Source organism: Tamandua tetradactyla, chromosome 6 (assembly GCF_023851605.1).
Source record: "Tamandua tetradactyla isolate mTamTet1 chromosome 6, mTamTet1.pri, whole genome shotgun sequence".
NCBI classification, from domain to species: domain Eukaryota; kingdom Metazoa; phylum Chordata; class Mammalia; order Pilosa; family Myrmecophagidae; genus Tamandua; species Tamandua tetradactyla.
In genome coordinates this window covers 117,191,820-117,209,794 of record NC_135332.1, presented here as the reverse complement: position 1 = coordinate 117,209,794, position 17,975 = coordinate 117,191,820, and the positions used below count along the sequence as shown (strand labels likewise).

The 17,975-nt window shown below is 41.4% G+C and overlaps 1 protein-coding gene across 10 annotated transcripts in view; it reads left to right on the top strand.

Moving 5' to 3' along the window:
- STAU2 (staufen double-stranded RNA binding protein 2) overlaps nt 1–13,516 on the top strand; it is a 363,048-nt gene extending 349,532 nt beyond the window's left edge. For 8 of the 10 annotated variants that reach the window (XM_077167004.1, XM_077167001.1, XM_077167006.1 and 5 more), the window contains 2 exons: nt 11,218–11,306; nt 12,414–13,515. In XM_077167004.1, the coding sequence (XP_077023119.1) occupies nt 11,218–11,306; nt 12,414–12,507 (183 nt within the window). In that variant the 3' untranslated portion in view covers nt 12,508–13,515. Of the gene's footprint in view, nt 1–11,217; nt 11,307–12,413 lie in introns of those variants that run through there. The other 2 variants (XM_077167009.1, XM_077167011.1) reach the window with 2 other exon arrangements.
- The last annotated feature ends 4,459 nt before the right edge of the window (nt 13,517–17,975 follow it).

Below are 17,975 nucleotides of genomic sequence, written 5' to 3'. Positions count from 1 at the left end.
AATGCTGGTAATTCTTGATCTGAGTAATGGGTGTGTGGGAGTAATTCTTTGTCCTTTTGTGAATGTTTGAGACTTCTATTTTAAAAAGAGTGGCAGCAAACTTGGCAGATGAACTCATTGCCCTCACGCCTATGTGGGACATGACTCTCAGGGATGAGCTGGGATCTGATACCATCAAAATGAAAAAGGCTTCTTGACCAAATGGAGGAAGAGAGAAATGAGACAAAATAAAATCTCAGTGGCTGAGAGATTTCAGAGTTGGGAGGTTATCCTAGAGGTAATCCTTGTGCATTACACAGAAATCCCTTTTTAGTTTATGTTGTATCAGAGTGGATGGAGGGAAATACCTGAAACTGTAGAGCTGTGCTCCAGTAGCCTTGATTCTTGAAAACAACTGTATAATGATATAGCTTTTACAGTGCGACTGTGTGATTGTGAAAACCTTGTGTCTGATGCTTCTTTTATCCAGGGTATGGACAGATGAGTAAAATAAATAAATAAATAATGGGGGAGATAAAGGGTAAAAATTGCATAGATTGAAATACTGTGGGGGGCAGACCACAGTGGCTCAGCAGGCAAGAATGCTTGCCTGCCATGCCAGAGGACCCGGGTTCGATTCCCGGTGCCTGCCCATGTAAAAAAAAAAAAAAAGAAAAAAAAGGAAATACTGTAGGTCAATGAGAGGGAGAGATAAGGGGTATAAGCTATATGAGATCTTTCATTTTTCTTTTAATTTCTTTTGGAATGATGCAAATGTTCTAAACATGATCATGGTGAAGAGTATACAACTATGTGATGATATTGTGAGTCATTGATTGTATAATATGGTTGGATAGTACGTATGTGAATACTTATCAGTAAAAATGTTTTTAAAAATCACTTTTTAAAAAGTGTTAAAATTTGCTAGACAGAATATGAATTAAGCTCAAGTAAAAACAATAAAAATCAAATATTACTGTTTTTTAAAAGTGTTTCAGTAAGAGGTTAAGGAGATGTTTGGAATGGAGGAGAGGGTCCATTTGTCTATTTTGCCCACTGCAGTTTGACCACAAGGCTGGCCACCAAAAGCCCCTCAAAAATATCAAGCTTTCTGCATGAATCACCCACCGAGAGAATCAGTAAGGTCTGCAAGCCTCTTGCCTTCACCATCATTTTATGCTGGAACTCTATTTCAGTACAGTTAAGGATTCAGAATTCAACAGAACTTTAAAGGTTATCTTGTTTGACCTTCATGTGCCCTCCCCCAAACACAGCGCACCCAATTCAGGAATACAATGGGTGCAACAGCAATTAGGAAACAACTATAATGTAAGATTTTTATCAATCACATCTTCAAATCAAAATGGAATTCCTGAATAACAGAGCAGGCTGTGTCCATGTTCAGCAGGAATGCTTTGCATGCTTTCTGGGGTACAATCAAAGAAATCCCAAATGAATATTTGGAGCAGGGACAGGAAGGTAGCCAAGGCCTGATAATTACACCATGATTGCCCTGCAGATCCTCAGGCAAAGCCCAAGTGGTGGGGACCTCCAAGATAGGGCTTCCCAGGCACTTCCTTGGCAGACCTGAAGCTGGTGAAGCACTGGTTGCAGACCTCAAAGGTGACAGTAGCCAAAGCCCAAATGATGGACATTTCAAAAAAATGATAACTATTATCTGTATTCCTTGGTGGTAAATTATAGGGCAGAAAACCTTCTCTTAAATGGATAAATACAGCTCAGCCCTGCTCTCCCAGCATTGTTTATTCCATGACACTTTGCCCACAGAGCCTGTGGGTTGGCGTGAAGGAGTATTTGAGAGAGAGAGTCCTGTTAGAGACAAACTTTGGGGGAAGCTCCACAATGCAGAAAACAAATGAGGGCAAAGTACTGATTCTGAGAATAGAGAAAACAGAAAGAAGAAACATGTCTGTGAGTACTCATCCATTTGGAGCTGCTTAAAATGGAAGCTGATGGGTAATCAATCAGGGAATATTCCTTGAGGACTTTCTATAAACACACTGTGGTGATTTCAAAGAGGAAAGTGTCTCTGCCAGCCAAGGGCTCGCTGTCTACCAGGGAGACAATACATAAACACAGCGAAGACGACTAACTATTAGGGGAGGCAAATGGCAAGGGCCAGTAGAAATCCAGAGGTGGAAACAGGCTGGGAATCAGGAAAGTCTTCTCTGAGATATAGTAAAGACTGCAGGATCAAAAGTGTGGAGGCAGAAAAACTAGAGCGTCCCAGCAGGTAGTAAGTAGAGCGCTCTAACCAGGATAGAGATTGATGTGGGGAAGGCTTCTTAAATTTGAGTGTCTCCAAACAAGCTGGCTGCAGGAGCCTGTTAATAATGCCAGAGCCTTCTACATGTTCCCAAGGCTGTAACTGGTCTGCTGGTTTGGGGCTCACACTTCGAGAAAAACTGTTGTAATGGACCGGCAGGAAATGAGGTTGTGAGGTTGAATGAGGCCAGCTGACCGGGGCCTGAAACATCAGGCCAAGGATGCAGAATGTTAGTCTGGAGCTGGGAGTTATTAATGGCTTTTGATTAAGGGGCAGGAGTAACAATAGGTTTCTTTTAAGAAGAGCAATGAGTGGGCAATGTGCTAAAGAAATTAATGGCAAATATACAGGAAACTGGACACGTATTAATATGAAGATAGAAAGGGAGTGTAAAGAATTGTAGATTGATGTGGAGTTCAAGGGAGAGCAAAGACTAGAGAGATGTGTAATGAAAGCCACCATTTATTAAATACTGCTGTGGTCCGGTGTAGTACGTACACAACAATCAGTGCAGTAGGTGTTGTCGTCTCCCATTGACAGATGATGAAAAAAAGGCCCAGAGCCATAAAGTAACTTGTATAAAGACACAGTGGTGGTCTGCAGTAGAGCTATAATTTTGATCCAGGCCTGAAACATTCCAAATCCATGCCCCTTCCCCTTCCTCATTCAGATGACAAGGAAGGTGTATTAGTTTCTGACTGCTGCTATAATAAATTACAGCATCCTAGTAACTAACAACAACACAGATGTATTATTTTATAATTAAAAGGTTAGAAATCAGACATGGGTCTCACTAGGCTTAAATCAAGGTGTTGGCAGTTCCTTTTTGGGGGTTCTGAGGGAAAATCTGTCCTTGCCTTTTCCAGCTTCTAGAGTCTGTCTGCATTCCTTGACTTGTGGCTCCTTCTTCTATCTTCAAAACCAACGATGTTGCACTTCTCTAGGCCTTTCTCCCAGAGGCACATCTCCCTCTGACCACAGCCCAAAAAGTTTTTCTGGGAGTAAAGACTCATGTAGTTAGATTGGGCCTATTTGGATAATCCAGGATACTCTCAAGGTCCATAACCTTCATCACATCTGCAAAGACCCTTTTGCTTTGGAAGGTCATACAATCATAGGTGTCAAGGATTAGGCCATGGGCATCTTGGAGGGGCATTATTCTGCCTACCAGAGAGAGCAGTGACGACATTGTGGGTGCTTGCCTTGGCAGCATGCTGCGGCTCCATTACAAGGGGGACTTTGCATTAAAAAGAAAATAATTAAAGGACAACAGGAATTTGGAAAGAAATGATGCCAATAAAATAAAAAGGATGTGGTTGGAGGAAGACATGGTAATGTGGACACCGTGGCTCAAGTTTGTTCCAAACACACTAAACACATTTCTCAGCACAATAAATCCTGCTTTAAGTTCAGCTCTGCTTTGTAGTCCAAGCTGGTGGCCATGCGGATTACCCATCACGAGTGCCTGACCACACAGATAAAGGTGATGGGCAAGTCTGTGGTTTAAGTGCTTGGTTTTATATTAAATCCCCAAATTTTAGAGTCGGAATCTTCATCCTTTGTTCTATAAAGTAGACTTTCTAAAATTTGCATGTCTCTCTGACTACTCCCACCCCCCAATTTTTTTTCACAAACAATGACCATCACCTTAACCAGCAGATATCCTTTTGTTCAAAGGACAAACCATTTTATAAAGCATTAATTTTATGGAAATTACCTGAACTAATACGATTGGGTAAACATGAATGAAAAATGCAAGTTATTATGAAATTGTTAAAAGGCCAGGCAGTTACTTAATATAAGGCCTAAGAGTCACCCCCAGAGAACCTCTTTTGTTGCTCAGATGTGGCCTTTCCCTCTCAGCCAACATGCCAAGCAAACTCACTGTCTTCTCCCTCTCTACGTGGGACGTGACTCCCAGGGTGTGGACTTTCCTGGCAATGTGGGACAGAAATCCTTGAATGATCAAGAGATTGAGAAAACCTTCTCGACCGAAACAGGGAAGAGAGAAATGAGACAAAATAAAGCATCAGTAGCTGAGAGATTTCAAACAGAATCAAGAGGCTATCCTGGAGGTTATTCTTACGCATTATATAGATATCTCCTTTTTAGTTTAAGGTGTATTAGAGAGACTAGAGGGAACTGCCTGAAACTGTAGAGCTGTGTTCCAGTAGCCATCTTTCCTTAAGATGATCGTATAATGATATAGCTTTTGCAAGTAACTGTGTGATTGTGAAAACCTTGTTCTGATGCTCCTTTTATCTATGGTATGGACAGATGAGTAAAAAATATGGATAAAAAAATAAATAAATAATAGGGGGAACAAAAAAAAGCAAGGCCAGGCAGCAAGTGGTTTAATTAAAGCTCAGTGTGTAATCCTTTTTTCATCTTACTTTTCAAGTCAGATCCTTGATTCATCTGACATGTAAAGACCCTATCATGATGTGATAAAGTTTAGAAATATAGTCTCTTTTTTGGTTTGTTTCTCTTATCTTATGTAAAGAGAGACTTGACATTTCATTATAAACCTTTCAAAGCACGAAAATGATAAATTAGAACCATTAAAATACACATTCTTTCAGCAATAAACCCTCAAACTTACTGAAGAACCTTCTGGCTTTTCAATCATTTACATGATTTAATGTAAAGCAAGTCCCATGGACGGCTGGAATGAGATGTTAGGAGAGGGCTCAACTGCAAATAAAGATCTTTGAGCTTGAAGCCTATCATTTTCTCATTAAAGGAGACTGATTTAATTAACTGCATGTATGACAACTGCATGTATTCTGAGATGAATCTGGCAGTCATATCTGTTCTCGGAAAGAGTCCAACATGAGCAAGTGCTTTAAGGAGAAAAAGCAAAACAAAACAAACCTTGAACACTTACTAAAAAAACGAAGGCCTCATTCAGACTTGAATGGTTACCACCGACTTTAATTGGAACAACCTGTCTATTTCTGGGATCAGGGTATGAATTTGGTGGGAATAAGTGTGAGATGGGAAAAAGGATCCATTGGCCATTGTGTTCAAAGACCCTACTAAGAACGGTGGGTCATAAAGGGGTGAATTAAAATTCACATTTTACAAAGGAAGACTGTCATTGTCTCTCAAAGAATGACCTAATGCTGCTAAATTGTCACTACAACTACTTAATCCCTGAAGAAGGAAGCAGGAAGAACAGTCACTGGTTTCAACACTATTTGCTAATTGCTAATTGACAAGGGAAAAGTTACAAATTGCAAAAATGACTGGAAAGATGCACTTCTATTCTGGGGACAGACAGAAAGACAGACAGACAGACACACGCATGCATGCACACACACATGCATGCAGAGACCAACAAATAGGCTTGGAGAGTATCTTATCGGCATCATGTTTCTGGCATTGCTATAACTACGCGCAAAACAAGTGATACATGAAATGGTGGCAACATCTGTTCTAGAATCTGTGGGGCTTTACTCACAAACAGTTGTAAAACTTTTGGGGACAAAAATATTTTCACGTATCTATGCAGATGCTCTCTTCTAAGGGAACACACACGTCCACACACACATAAATGGATACAAGAGCTGAAAAGCCAGGAGTAAGAAAAGAAAATGTCATCCACTTCTTGAAAATACATCTTTAATTTTTCTCTTCTCGGACAATTCATAGCTACTTGTCTCTTTTAAAACTACATTTATAGACATGACCACCCGAGTCTCGAGACATTCATTAAGATGATCTTTGCTTACTACAAAAGTTCATTCAAAAGTAACCCAAAATTAATTTTTAAACAAAATTCAGAGCAAATAACTTGCAAAAAAAAAAAGAGCAAAAAACAAAACAAAACTGCATTTATGACCTTGAATATACCCTTTTTGTTTGTTTGTTTAAAATCCCAGAAAGCATGCATTGTCATAAAGCTAAAGTTTAAGATTCCAGTTGGTAGGCTGTGGTAACATACAAATGGGTGCTGAGTGAGTTTGTTTTGATTTGCTAGGAAAACATCTTCTGACCTTGGAAATGATATCATTGAGTCCTCTATTTGTTTATGGCCAAAGCCTTTTGGAGGGTTCTGGGTACTTATGTTAGTGTATCTTTGAAATTCTCTACTCCACAGTGTGTGGGAAGTTACACAACTTGGGTTTAAGTATCATTCAGGATGTTCCTCATTAAGGAACCCAGATTTACCGCCTTCCCACGGCTCCCCAAGATTAGTTCACATTTATCATGCAGCAAATTTTCCATGCTGAAAGGGTGAGCTGCAGATAGTAGGAGCCGAACATCTTGTTACCTGTTTACATTTTGGTCAGTAGACAATTTAGAACTTAATCAGGTTTCTTAATCAGGTTGAAATTTTGGCCCCCAAAATGAAGGTTATTTGATTTTTCTTCACTCTAAGCAAAGCATTCTTTAATATTAGGTAGCATATTTATAATACACTTTAATTTTTTAAAGCAACTGGCTCTAGCAAGTAACTGTGTATGTGAAATAACTTGAACGTAAAGATTTTGTTGATTTTACCACCTTCTGGATGGATTCAGAAGTGTGACGTTGAACATTATTGTGAACTGTCAAATTTTGGTATTTGTTCACAAAGCCACTCCTTTATATATTGTTCTTTCAAATGACTGATCTGATAGCCTAGGCTCCTTCAGTTTGTTGACTTTAGTATACAATTGTGTTTTGCTAAATGTAGTGTGGCTATTTCGGGCATTGCTGAATAATCTTATTATTTTGGGCATTTTCCTTTAAAATTTCAGAATTTCAGAAACAGAATTTCTTAATCTGAAAACTATCCTTTCTGGGAAAGTCGTGGGTGATGAATTGGGGCTGGGGGTGGGAGAAAAGCTTCTGATTCCTCAGCTGAAGCCATGCGAACTGATCCTTGCTTGCTCTGAAGTGGTTCTGTTAGAGGCTGGTCTGCAGGCCTCTGCCCATTCTGCTTTCCTAAATATATTCAGTTTCTGGCTATGGATAATCACAGTCAGACTCTCTGTCTCTGTCCATCTCACCTCTGCAAGGCCTGGGCTCTCCTTCCTGCCAGCCACAAAAGAAGGTAAGAAATGAACTTCTTTTTAGGAAAATCGAGAGGGCAGGCAAATGAAGTGAGCAGGACTGGTTACCCACAAAATGTTAGGAAAGGAAAAATCAAGTCGCCTCGTTTGCGGTCATTGGGTAATTCTGAGTGAAAAAGTACTTACCATACAGCCCCATCTGGTGTCACGAGTGCTAACAAATCCTTGGAAGTGAACTCACAGTGGCCAGAGGGAAACCCTGCCATCCCGGAAAGGGGACAGAGCCCTCTGACCTTCATTTCTGGGAAATGGAGATAACTTGATGAGCTTACTGCAAATAAGTATTGTAGGAAATAATTAAGAGAAAGAAACTGAAAGAGGTAGTACTGCTTTTGAAATAATGATATTGAAAGAAACTAAAAGTAGATAGGCTGAATGTGAGCAGTTTTTAAATGCGGACGAAGTTGTGATCAAGGATGTGGGCTGGGTTCAGACCTTGACTCTGCCATTTGCTAGGTACAAGAGCCTGCTAGCTGTGTGAATTCTCTGAGTTCTGTTTCCTTATAGAGAGGACCCCCCTTGCAGGGCTGTTGTAACTCTGGAGGTTGTGCAGGTGAAGGGCCTGGTCCCCAGTACTACTGCAAAGTGATACTTATCATGTGGTATCTATTACTGTTTACAGAGAAGATAAATGGTCTTCATTGTGTTTTGTAAATCCAAAAGAAGTCCACTCATACTGGTTAGCTATTGTGTTCAGGGTTATATATAAGATGAGGATTGAATGATCTCACCAGATACATAAGGCCATGTTATTTGGAAGCGTTTAAGCATACCTTTCTTTGGAGAGAAGCAGCTAAAAACTCTGACAGTCCTAAAAACTCTGACAGTTCAGTCACTCTGACTCTGACAGTCAGTTCATGGCATCGAGTGAGAGAGCACGCTGCCATTCCAGCCTGCTGTGTCCCTGTAGAAAATTCTTTGAGCAATGACAGTCATTTTGACAGTGCACCGGGGACCTGACATGTTGATAAAATCATCTAAGAGACTTTGCAAGAGCTAAAACACTTAGCGTGCTCCCTGGGACCTGGCCGGCATCTCCTCAGTGCAGGTGAAGTCCTCGGATGGGAGAGACCAGGTGCCTGCGGGCACGGGACTCGGTGAAACAGGTCTTCGTCTCCCGCGCTGCATAATCACCTGGTGCCTGGTGTTTAGGGAGCACTAGGAGCCAAGTGTTCCAAAGGCAGTGAAAATGGGATACTATTAACCTATAAATTGTTATAATTAAGTTTTTTAAAGTTTGTTTTGGTTGTCCTTTTGGCCTTGTTTGGATTAAAAGAAAACCAAGAGCTCCGAGAAGCCCTGGAGTTCTCAGGCGTCTCATTCAGCTATATCACATTGCAAATTTAAGTTTCCTGGCACTGAAATAGCCTTCAGTAATAGTCCATTTGAGAAGAAATTGCTAAAAATCAGCATTCCTGCCAATAATTCACATGTTAATGGATCAGAACAAAATAGCTGTTCATTTGTTTAAAATTGTTCTATATGCAAAGAACTGTGGATTCATTAGCCCGTCCTCCCTCACCATCCCTGACACCGCGGATGTCTGGAAAGAAGGCCAAGGAGGGATGATCTTTCGAGCCTGGCTGTTAGCTGCCCACACACAGAGCTAAGTGGGGCTGCAAAACTGGGGTTCATCTAACAAGCCCACAAGAATGTACATGCCCGCAGGACAGTTTTCAATAGTCACCTTGAAAGTCTGCCTAGTCACCTTAGCATTTCAGCACCCTAAAGGACCTCAAGAGTCACTTAACCGAATGTAAATGATCGTTGAATCACTCTGTGAATTCCTCTTTCTTTCTTTCTGGTGGTGAAGGCATAGCTGCTCTGAGGGCAGATGGAAAGCTCATAGAAAAATATTTTAAAATATGCATGGTCTTTGACCCAGAAGTTCCAGTTTTAAGAAGTTATCATAAAAAGAAAGGTATTGAGAGTATATATAAAGATTTAATTGTTAGGAAACTTGGTATAATAAATATTATTTAACTAATAGCAGCTTAACATTTAGAATAGCCTAAATGCCCAGCAGTAGGGATTAGCTAAATATGGAGAGTATGTGAAGTTAATAGGATATTGTACACTCAGGAAAAACAATGTTACTGTCATGTTTCTGTTTGACATGTAAAACTGCTTGTGTTAATGAAAAGAGCAGATTAGCAAATGGTATTAAGATATGACCCAGATTAAAGCAGGTAGACATAAGAAGGGGATAGAAAAAGATATGGAAGGACAAACAGCAATTTGTCAATGAAGGGTGGGATTGTGGATACTTTCGCATCCTTTTTTTGTTTGTTTAAATAGTTTGATTTTCCTGTAATGAAAAACTATTTTGGGGGTAGTGGTAGCATGCTGGCCTTCCATGTGGGAGGCCTGGATCGATTTCCAGACGATGCACCCCCACCCCCAAAAAACAAACTTTTTATAATAAAAATATTTTTTTTAAAGGAAAGAGAGAGAGAGAAAGAGATGTCTACCATGCTTGAAGAGGAATTACCAGGTACCCCAGTGAGACTGCCACTCTACTCTGACCCCCTGGAGGGGGCTCTTATCGCCACTAGAGCCTATGCCAGGCCTTCTTGCTACCAGCACCCTCTGCAAGATTCCAGGATCAAAGAGATAATGGTGAAAACCGAAGAGCCTGCCCGTGGCAGTCTCCCTGCCCCACGGCTGCAGACACGAGTGGTGGGGATGGGACCTGCCCAGGAGTCTGAACGCAGGCAGATCTGAGCTCAGAGATCCGAATGGACTGGATTATTCTAAACACAATGAATAAGCACATGTTGTTACTTGTGGTTGAATACAGGTGTTATGATTTAAAAAAATAAATAGAAAGAAAGACCAAAAGAAAAGGGAGGAAAAAATATTACGAATAAAGAAATCTAAAAGGCATCATGCACTTAGCTACCCAAAAGGGGCCCTTGGCAGATAAAAGCTGGGGAAACTGCAAGAGTTCACTGTTTTTCAAAGGCAACTGAGAAGATACAGATGCCCAAAGTGTGAACCAGCGGGGTTCTCAAGATTAAAACAGCCCTGCCCGTTCACACCTACCTCAGACTCAACAAAGCCTTCTCCTGGAGCTTAGAAATACCGGGGCGGGAGGGAGGGGAAGACCAACCAAATTCTTATGTAAAGAAATAACAATTTGGACCGTGCACAAGCGTGTCAACAAGTTATGTAGATCTTATCGGCATCGCATTTTTGGTGCCTCCCAGCTCTCCAGCCGTACTCCGCCAGCCTGTCAGCCTGCAGCAGCCCCCGCACGTGTGCGGAGTCGCTCCTCCCCGCCCCTGGGCCTGGCTTGCCTCCCCCGGGTCCCAAGAGCGCGAATTTTCCCTCCTCACGCGGTGCCATCATTCCATGCACTCAGTATGCACAAGCAAGCCTCTGCTATTCCTTCCTTTGCCCGCTTTCTGTGAGTTGGTTGGGGCTAGGCTTTTGTAAAGGTGAACAGTAACTTTAAGCTAATTTTGGAAAGAGTATCCAAGTTGGAAAAGTCTGGTTAACTCCTGCCCTTGAAGAAGGAGAATGTATCGTTTCAATAAGATGATGTGAAACTGTACACAGGCTTGAAGTATTACAGGCTTATACTCAGGTTTCTACATTTACAGATGAAACAGACTATGATTTTGAAAAACTATGGAGAAGGCATGCGACTTCCAGAGATTCCTCTCCCCTCTCCCCAAATAAAGTCCCCAGAGTTCTGGCAATGAATATAAATTACTCCCGGATGACATGGTCTTTCAAATGTAACTTTGCTAAACTATGCAAAAAAAAAAAAAAAAAGCATTTATGTAGACTAATGAAAATGATAGTCTCTCTCCTTTCTTTTACAGTTGCTTGTTCATTACTTTAAAGTCAGTGAGTGAATCTCCTTGCTTATTTTTTCATTTTCAGGCAGCTTTAAGTGCCTTGAAACAATTTTCTGAACAAGGGTTGGATCCAGTTGAAGGGGCAATGAATATTGAAAAAGGTTCTCTTGAAAAGTAAGTACTCGGTCATTATTAATTGCATTTATAATTTTGTATCAGGACAAAAGATGAGATACAGCTAAAGTAAAATATTAGAGTAAGGTAAAATAGCTACATCTTACAAAATTCTTCATAATAAAATTAAATCTAAATAAATGAAAGTAGCCTATGTAGTCATTTCCTCTCCAATAAGATGTCTGTGAAAGTTTTAGCCTACTAGTTGCTATTATTTATTCATATTTTAATGCCTTTGTCAAAACACTTATGTGAGTTTTGTTGACTGTTGAGACTGTTGCAAGTTTTACAAATGACTGCTTTTCACTTCATATTCTCTGGCTAAACCATTTTCGGAGGTAAAAATTTTCACCCCTATCCCTCCTAAGTTGAAGGCACAACAGAGAAAAGGAAAAGGAGCTGAGAGGAAGGCGTTCCTTACCCTTTGCTGCATTTTGTTTTTTCACATTGTGGTATGAAACACAAACACGCATTGCCACAAAAATTTGCCTCCCAGGGGCAGCAAAGGCAAAAACGCAGCTATGATAATTAACTCTGAAATCCAGCTCCTATCTTTTTTATAAGATTTGAACATAAAGTCTTATCTAAGAGACTGAATTTTTGGATCCCTCCAGAGACACAATTTATATAAAAGAAATCGAAAGCTATTATATTTACATGGTGGAATCCAGACACTTATTAAAGCAGTATTAGTAGTGGGCGAGATTTCAGAACACACACAGGAGACAGCATTTTTGGAATGGAAAAAAAAAAAAAAACCTAACCCAGGAAGTAAAGATCAGATAATCCTCCGTGCAACAAGCATGCCACAAAAACAGCATTCGGTTGTTAATATCTAAAAGGTGAGAGCGTGAGAAGAAAACATTTGCTAACCAGACCCAGCATTTTAAGTTTTTCTATAGATTGGCAACCATTTATAAGTTAATTTAGCCAAAACCATTTCCACATGATCTCATCAGTAGACTATCTGAACATAAATATTGTTGTTTCACTTTAAAATGTCACTTTGGTGGTGACCTTTGGGTCCTATGTGCCATCTGCTAATAAACATGTCTGAAGATGTGCAACCCTGGACCTTCAGCTCTTGTTAATGTATTAATCTTTCAGACAAGCCAAGCATCTGGGCGAGCACACAGACAATAACCAGGCCCACCCCGGCCCCGGCGCTCAGGACTGCAAGAAATCAAAGTCGCTCATCTAGCAGCTCCCAGCACCCACGGCTGCCACCGCATCCTTATAAACCTGTCAGCACGCATGAGGGTGTCTGTGTTCAAGGAAATGAATGACTAATGCCATTATTTGAGTCTTATGTGAAGACACCACTATTCTAACACAAGAGATAATATACCTGGTACTGTTTATTCAACTGGGGAAAAATACAGCATTGAGCATTTCCCTTAGAACTTGATATCAGATCAGAACTCATTTGCCCAGAGGCAGCAGAAATCCGATCCTGTTACTGGAGCTTAAAATAACAATTAACGAAAAGTGTTAGAAACAGGGGTACAAATTTTTAAATGATTGATCGGAGAAGTTGGGTCAGGTTCTGTCGTTCCCGGTGGTTTTGTCGTGGAGCTTGAGTTCAGTTCTCTTCACTCTCTCGCTTCTTAAATAATGCTTGACAGTTTTGAAAATTAACCAATGATGTGCTGTGGAATGTGACGGTCACTGTCTTCATGTAGTCACGCGGTTTCTCTTTTTATGCAAATATTTGAACTCTTCATCCTATGTCGGTAGGGATAAACTTAAGGCACATTACTCAATGATGTATGCAAACAAAATTGTTTCAAATCAGGCCAGGTTATTTGATTAAAAATATGAAACAATGTTAGGAACAACTAGTTGCAATATACTCCAGGAATTAAGAAACAAAAGCTGTTGTAGGCCTTGCGCCCCCCGAACACAACTTGCGACCCAGGAGGCGCCTGGCCTCTCAGACCCATTGCCCTGGAGCCCACGTTCTGTTGTGTAAATCGCACCCGCCCCATCCGTGTGTTGTGGCCTCTCGCTGTTTGCATCCAAAGAATGTTTTAATAACTGCCTCTGGACTCGGGACAGTGAACAGGATCAAAATAAATAATGTACATGGCGGGGAAGAGAAAGCCTGTTACCAGCCTGTAGCCAGCCACGCTCTGGACAAGCATGTTGGAATCCAGCGTGTAATAATGCAGTAAAAATGTGGTCGGTTTATGTGTGAAGTGTTGTTTTTGTTGTTCTTTCCTTCCCTCGCTCTCCTCTCTTCAATCTCACCTCAGTGAAACCCACAGGGGGTGGAAAAAAAATGCCACTCCCCGGCCTCGTCATCCTTCCAAGCACTGGAATTCAGGACCGTCCGGGCTCCCCGAAACTGCGGAGCCAGCCTCACGGGTGACTCCCGGCCGGGTTCCCGACCAGCCGACGTCATCTCATTGTTAAGGCTTTCTCTCTACTGGTTTGCAAATGTTGTGCAATGAGAAAACACTACATGGTCTAACTGCTCAACCCAACACGACAATAGAAATATACTTATGTAAGATTTCACAAGCAAAACCACCACAAATCATGATCTGGCTGACTCACACGCGACTGGAGGATAAGCAAACAGTAACACAAGGAAGTAACTCTAGGGTTGTTTTTAACGATTCCCAGGTGGGGAAGTCCATCAGTCCAGGGAGGCCTGCGCGCCCTTGGAGGAAATAGGTTTTGTTACATAAAGCTGGGTCCTTGGAGAAATAACAGTACCTTTCAGAGTTGGGATTCACAGAGGTAACAGTTGGAAAATGGTCCTGTTGCCTAATTCACGGGGCGCAGCGGGCCCTAAGTAATTCACATAGAAGGAGGCAGCCATTTGTTCCTGGACCTTCCCCACCCAAGACTTGGGCTGTTCGGGACCAGGCTGGGATCAGGCCAGGATTGGGCCGGAATCAGGTTTTTGGCAGGATTGTGGTGGCTCTTCACTTAGCCAAACGCAGTCAACCTCGACCACCTCCTACAGCCAATGGTCCCCAACACGTGTGTGGGAGTGTGATGAGCTCAGGGAGCAAACAGCCTAATCAGTTTTCCCCATGCGGGTATCTGAAGCATTAACTTTTGAACAGTCTCATATGAGCCTCCTAGAGCTGATATATCCCTGGACACACCAGAGTGGTACTAGTTGCTGGGGGGCAGGGGGAGCTGGAGGGGGCGGTGGACAGGGAGGATGCAGATTTGCATAGAATCTCAAGTTTAGTGGTGGATATTTATTTGAAATCCTATCCCATTTATCTGCTTGGAGAGCCAAGAAGGGCTTCATATATTTTCCAGGAATAGTAGGGCTTCATCAGGAAGCCTTTGGGTTTTCCTTGGGTGGGATTAGCAATGCAAATGATGGGTGGCCTGCAGTCCCTTGCAGGGACCTACTGGGCTCGACACTGAATGTGATTAATCCCACGGAACTGTGTGCTTGAGAGTGGTTGAGATGGGAAATTTTATGTTGTATATATGTTCCCACCATTTGAAAAAAAGAGAAGAGAGGCTATATGTCATTAAAGGGGAAACCATTAAGCAGATTTATTGGAAGAATGTTTCTTCTGCATAAGGAGATCTTTTTGATGAAAAATGGAACTCATTATTCTTTAAAGAACACAGATTGACTTATCTCCTTTATCAATTAGTGTCTGCTGTCAGCGTGTCTCAGTCAGCATTAGGCTTTGTAGTTACTTCCTAGTGCTGAGGCCAATGTATTTTATGAAAAAGATTTGTTTTAACATTTTAATTGGAAATATAATATTGTACCTTGGAGCTCTGACCATCCCTTTCCAGAACTTGCCAAAGATCAATGGTGAGACACCACGGATTAGCCGTGACAGCATGTTCCTACCCTTTCCTTGGGTGACCCCTCTGAATTGCTCTCGCACTCTGCCCCCGCTCCACCCCCCGAGCAAACATTCTGCAGAGTGACCTCTTTGACAGCTTCAACTGGTTTCCTGCACCACAAAATCAAAATAGATTTATGGAAAAAAAACATAGATTTATTAAAAACTTACCTTATTATACAGAGGTTTTCAGGTCTCCTTGCTACACCTTAGAAATGTGGTCCAAACAGATTGGTTTTTTAATCCTCTACAGGTGAGTTATCCCCATAACTGCCCAGTTTGGTTTGTACCTTTTCATTTTCAAAGGGTATGTGTTACCGTGATAGCCAAGAATGAAAGAGAAACTAACAGTTTTGCACACAGAGGTAAGTTCTTAATGGCAAAACCATGTGTTAATTTGTCTTTGAGACTCCCATTGCCTCACCCACCATGAGAGAGGTGTCTGATGAATGTACAAATGATACATTAAATAAATGAAAAAAATGGACAAATGAATGGCCCATCGAGGGGATAGATAAAGCCTGTTGAAGAAATAAATGTGACATCTGATAACACAGAGATGGCCCTCATGCTGCTCTGTGGCATGGCTGCTGATAGCATTGTGCCCTCAACCCTAGGGAGATTGGGGTGCTTCTCAGTTAGGGACAGGGAGAGCCCGATGAGGCCTCACTTTTTACAGGGGTTTTGGGATCCATGGTTACCCACTACCCCGCCCTGATCTTCCCATTTCTGCATTTAGATCCCTTCCCTAAGCTCACTGATTTAATTCCAACCCCCAGCCCCAAATACCTTCCTGTATTTCCTCAATGATATATGCATGTCTTCATGAGGAAGGACATTGTAACATCTGATTCAAAGCAGAGACTTACTTAGACTCACTCAAACTCAACTGTTTATTTTGGGCAGACACCATACAAGCTCCATCTCACTTTGCCAAGGTTCCTGTAGAAGTTAACTCATTGGGGAAGCTTTTCTGGTATTTTCTAACATTTTAACATAACAAAAAACTCCCTTGACTGTATCCACAATACACTGTGGCATGTGCTGGAGGTTCAGAAAAATAAACAAATAAAACAGCTTCACCCTACAGAACCCATATTCTAGGTGACGGGAAAGACAGACAAGGACTCTGGAGCATCTGGACCTGGCATTCCGAAGCACCATGCTGTAGCTGGTTGTTTGCCTGTGTGTCTCCTTCAGCCACTTATTCATTCCTCCGTTATCCTATTGTGCATGGGGCATTGGTGACACAGTCAAATAAGCCACCATCTGTGCTTGCAAGGAGCTTTCACTCTAGTAGTATATCTTATCCCACCCCCCACCCACATACACCAAAAGCCCACCTCTCTAACCCCCACATACACATACCTGTAAGGATCCTAATGCTCACTGATATTCAGGAGGCTAATTGACTGAATTTAATCCTTGTCATGTCTCCTGGCCCTAGAACAGTGCCCACCTTAATAAGGTAGGTGCTCAGTAAATATTTGTTGATTCGATGAACAACCCTAATAATCCCACAATGATGGATTTGCCAGTTCGCTTGGATCAAAAGTGACCTAGACTCATGGACAGAGAAGTCTGGCATACTGAATGGAGCCACCATCCTTGAAATAATCTTCCAAGTTCTGATTCTGTTGACATACAGCTTTTTTGAATATCTTCAAGTTTCATATTTTCATTCCAAAAATGGGGATAATGATCTGCTGTTTATCTCACAGGAGTAGAGTAGGGCTGAATGTGATCTATTTTTAAAAGTGCTCAAGTTATGAAAGCAACTGTAATATTTAAATCAAAGTTAGGAGAAAGAGCAATGGTCTAGGAGTCAACAGTCTAGAGACCTTGTTCAGACAGATTTAGCAAGGATTTAGCCTTCCTGGGCCTTAGTTTCCATGTCTATAAAATGATGAATCCTAAAGACATTACAATTTTAAGTTTATATTACCATTAGCACCTCTAGCAATATGCTCATATTCAAATTTTGTCTCTAATATGTGGATTTTCTATCAGCTACCTGAAAGGAAAATACCAAGTTATAAAAACCTATTCAAATTAGAGAACATTAATGATAAAGCCAGATGGGTGTTTCACAGGAGCTGAGGGCAGAAATGCAGAAATGAACTGGAGGCAAGAAACGAACCGTGGAGAAACCAGGAAGTTCTCTCTCTCCCTCTATTTCAGGTCACCCTCTCTTTGAATGTCTGTGTCATAGTCACACACACTCTCTCTCTCCCTCTTTCTCTCCAAACCTGCTTCTGTTTCTCAAGTACACATAGAACAAACACCAGAGAACATAGCTACTATCGGAACCCATGCTTTCAGCCACCTGAAGAGACAGTGACTCATCCTTCGTTTCATTCCCAAAGTCTTAGGAAGGTACCCATGATGGTCCCATCTTGGACCAGGCATTCACTCTGGGTACACACTATGGAAACGTGGCTGCTCCATATCTGCTCCTGTGGTCGTGAAGGAGTCATCAAAAACAGAGAATCACTGTTTCAGGAGACAACCTAGTAGCTATCTGCCTCAGCTACTTCCCACATTTTCGAGCGGACAAGCTCATTATAATCATGAGCTATTTCTTACTTTCAGTGTAAACAGTGATGCTTAAATAACTGCGTAGCATTCTGCCAGTGTCACCGATTGGGCTCAGGTTTGTGAAGGCTGCTGTGTTTTGCTTTATTTTTAATCCTTCAGTCTTTAGTTTCCAAGAGCCACATAACTATCCTGAATGAGTCATAAAACTCTCTAAGAGAAAAAAATAAAATCTTTCTAGTGATCCCAAATTAGTATGTTGAAAAAAAAATCCTTCCGTCTAGCATCAATGAGGAGAAAT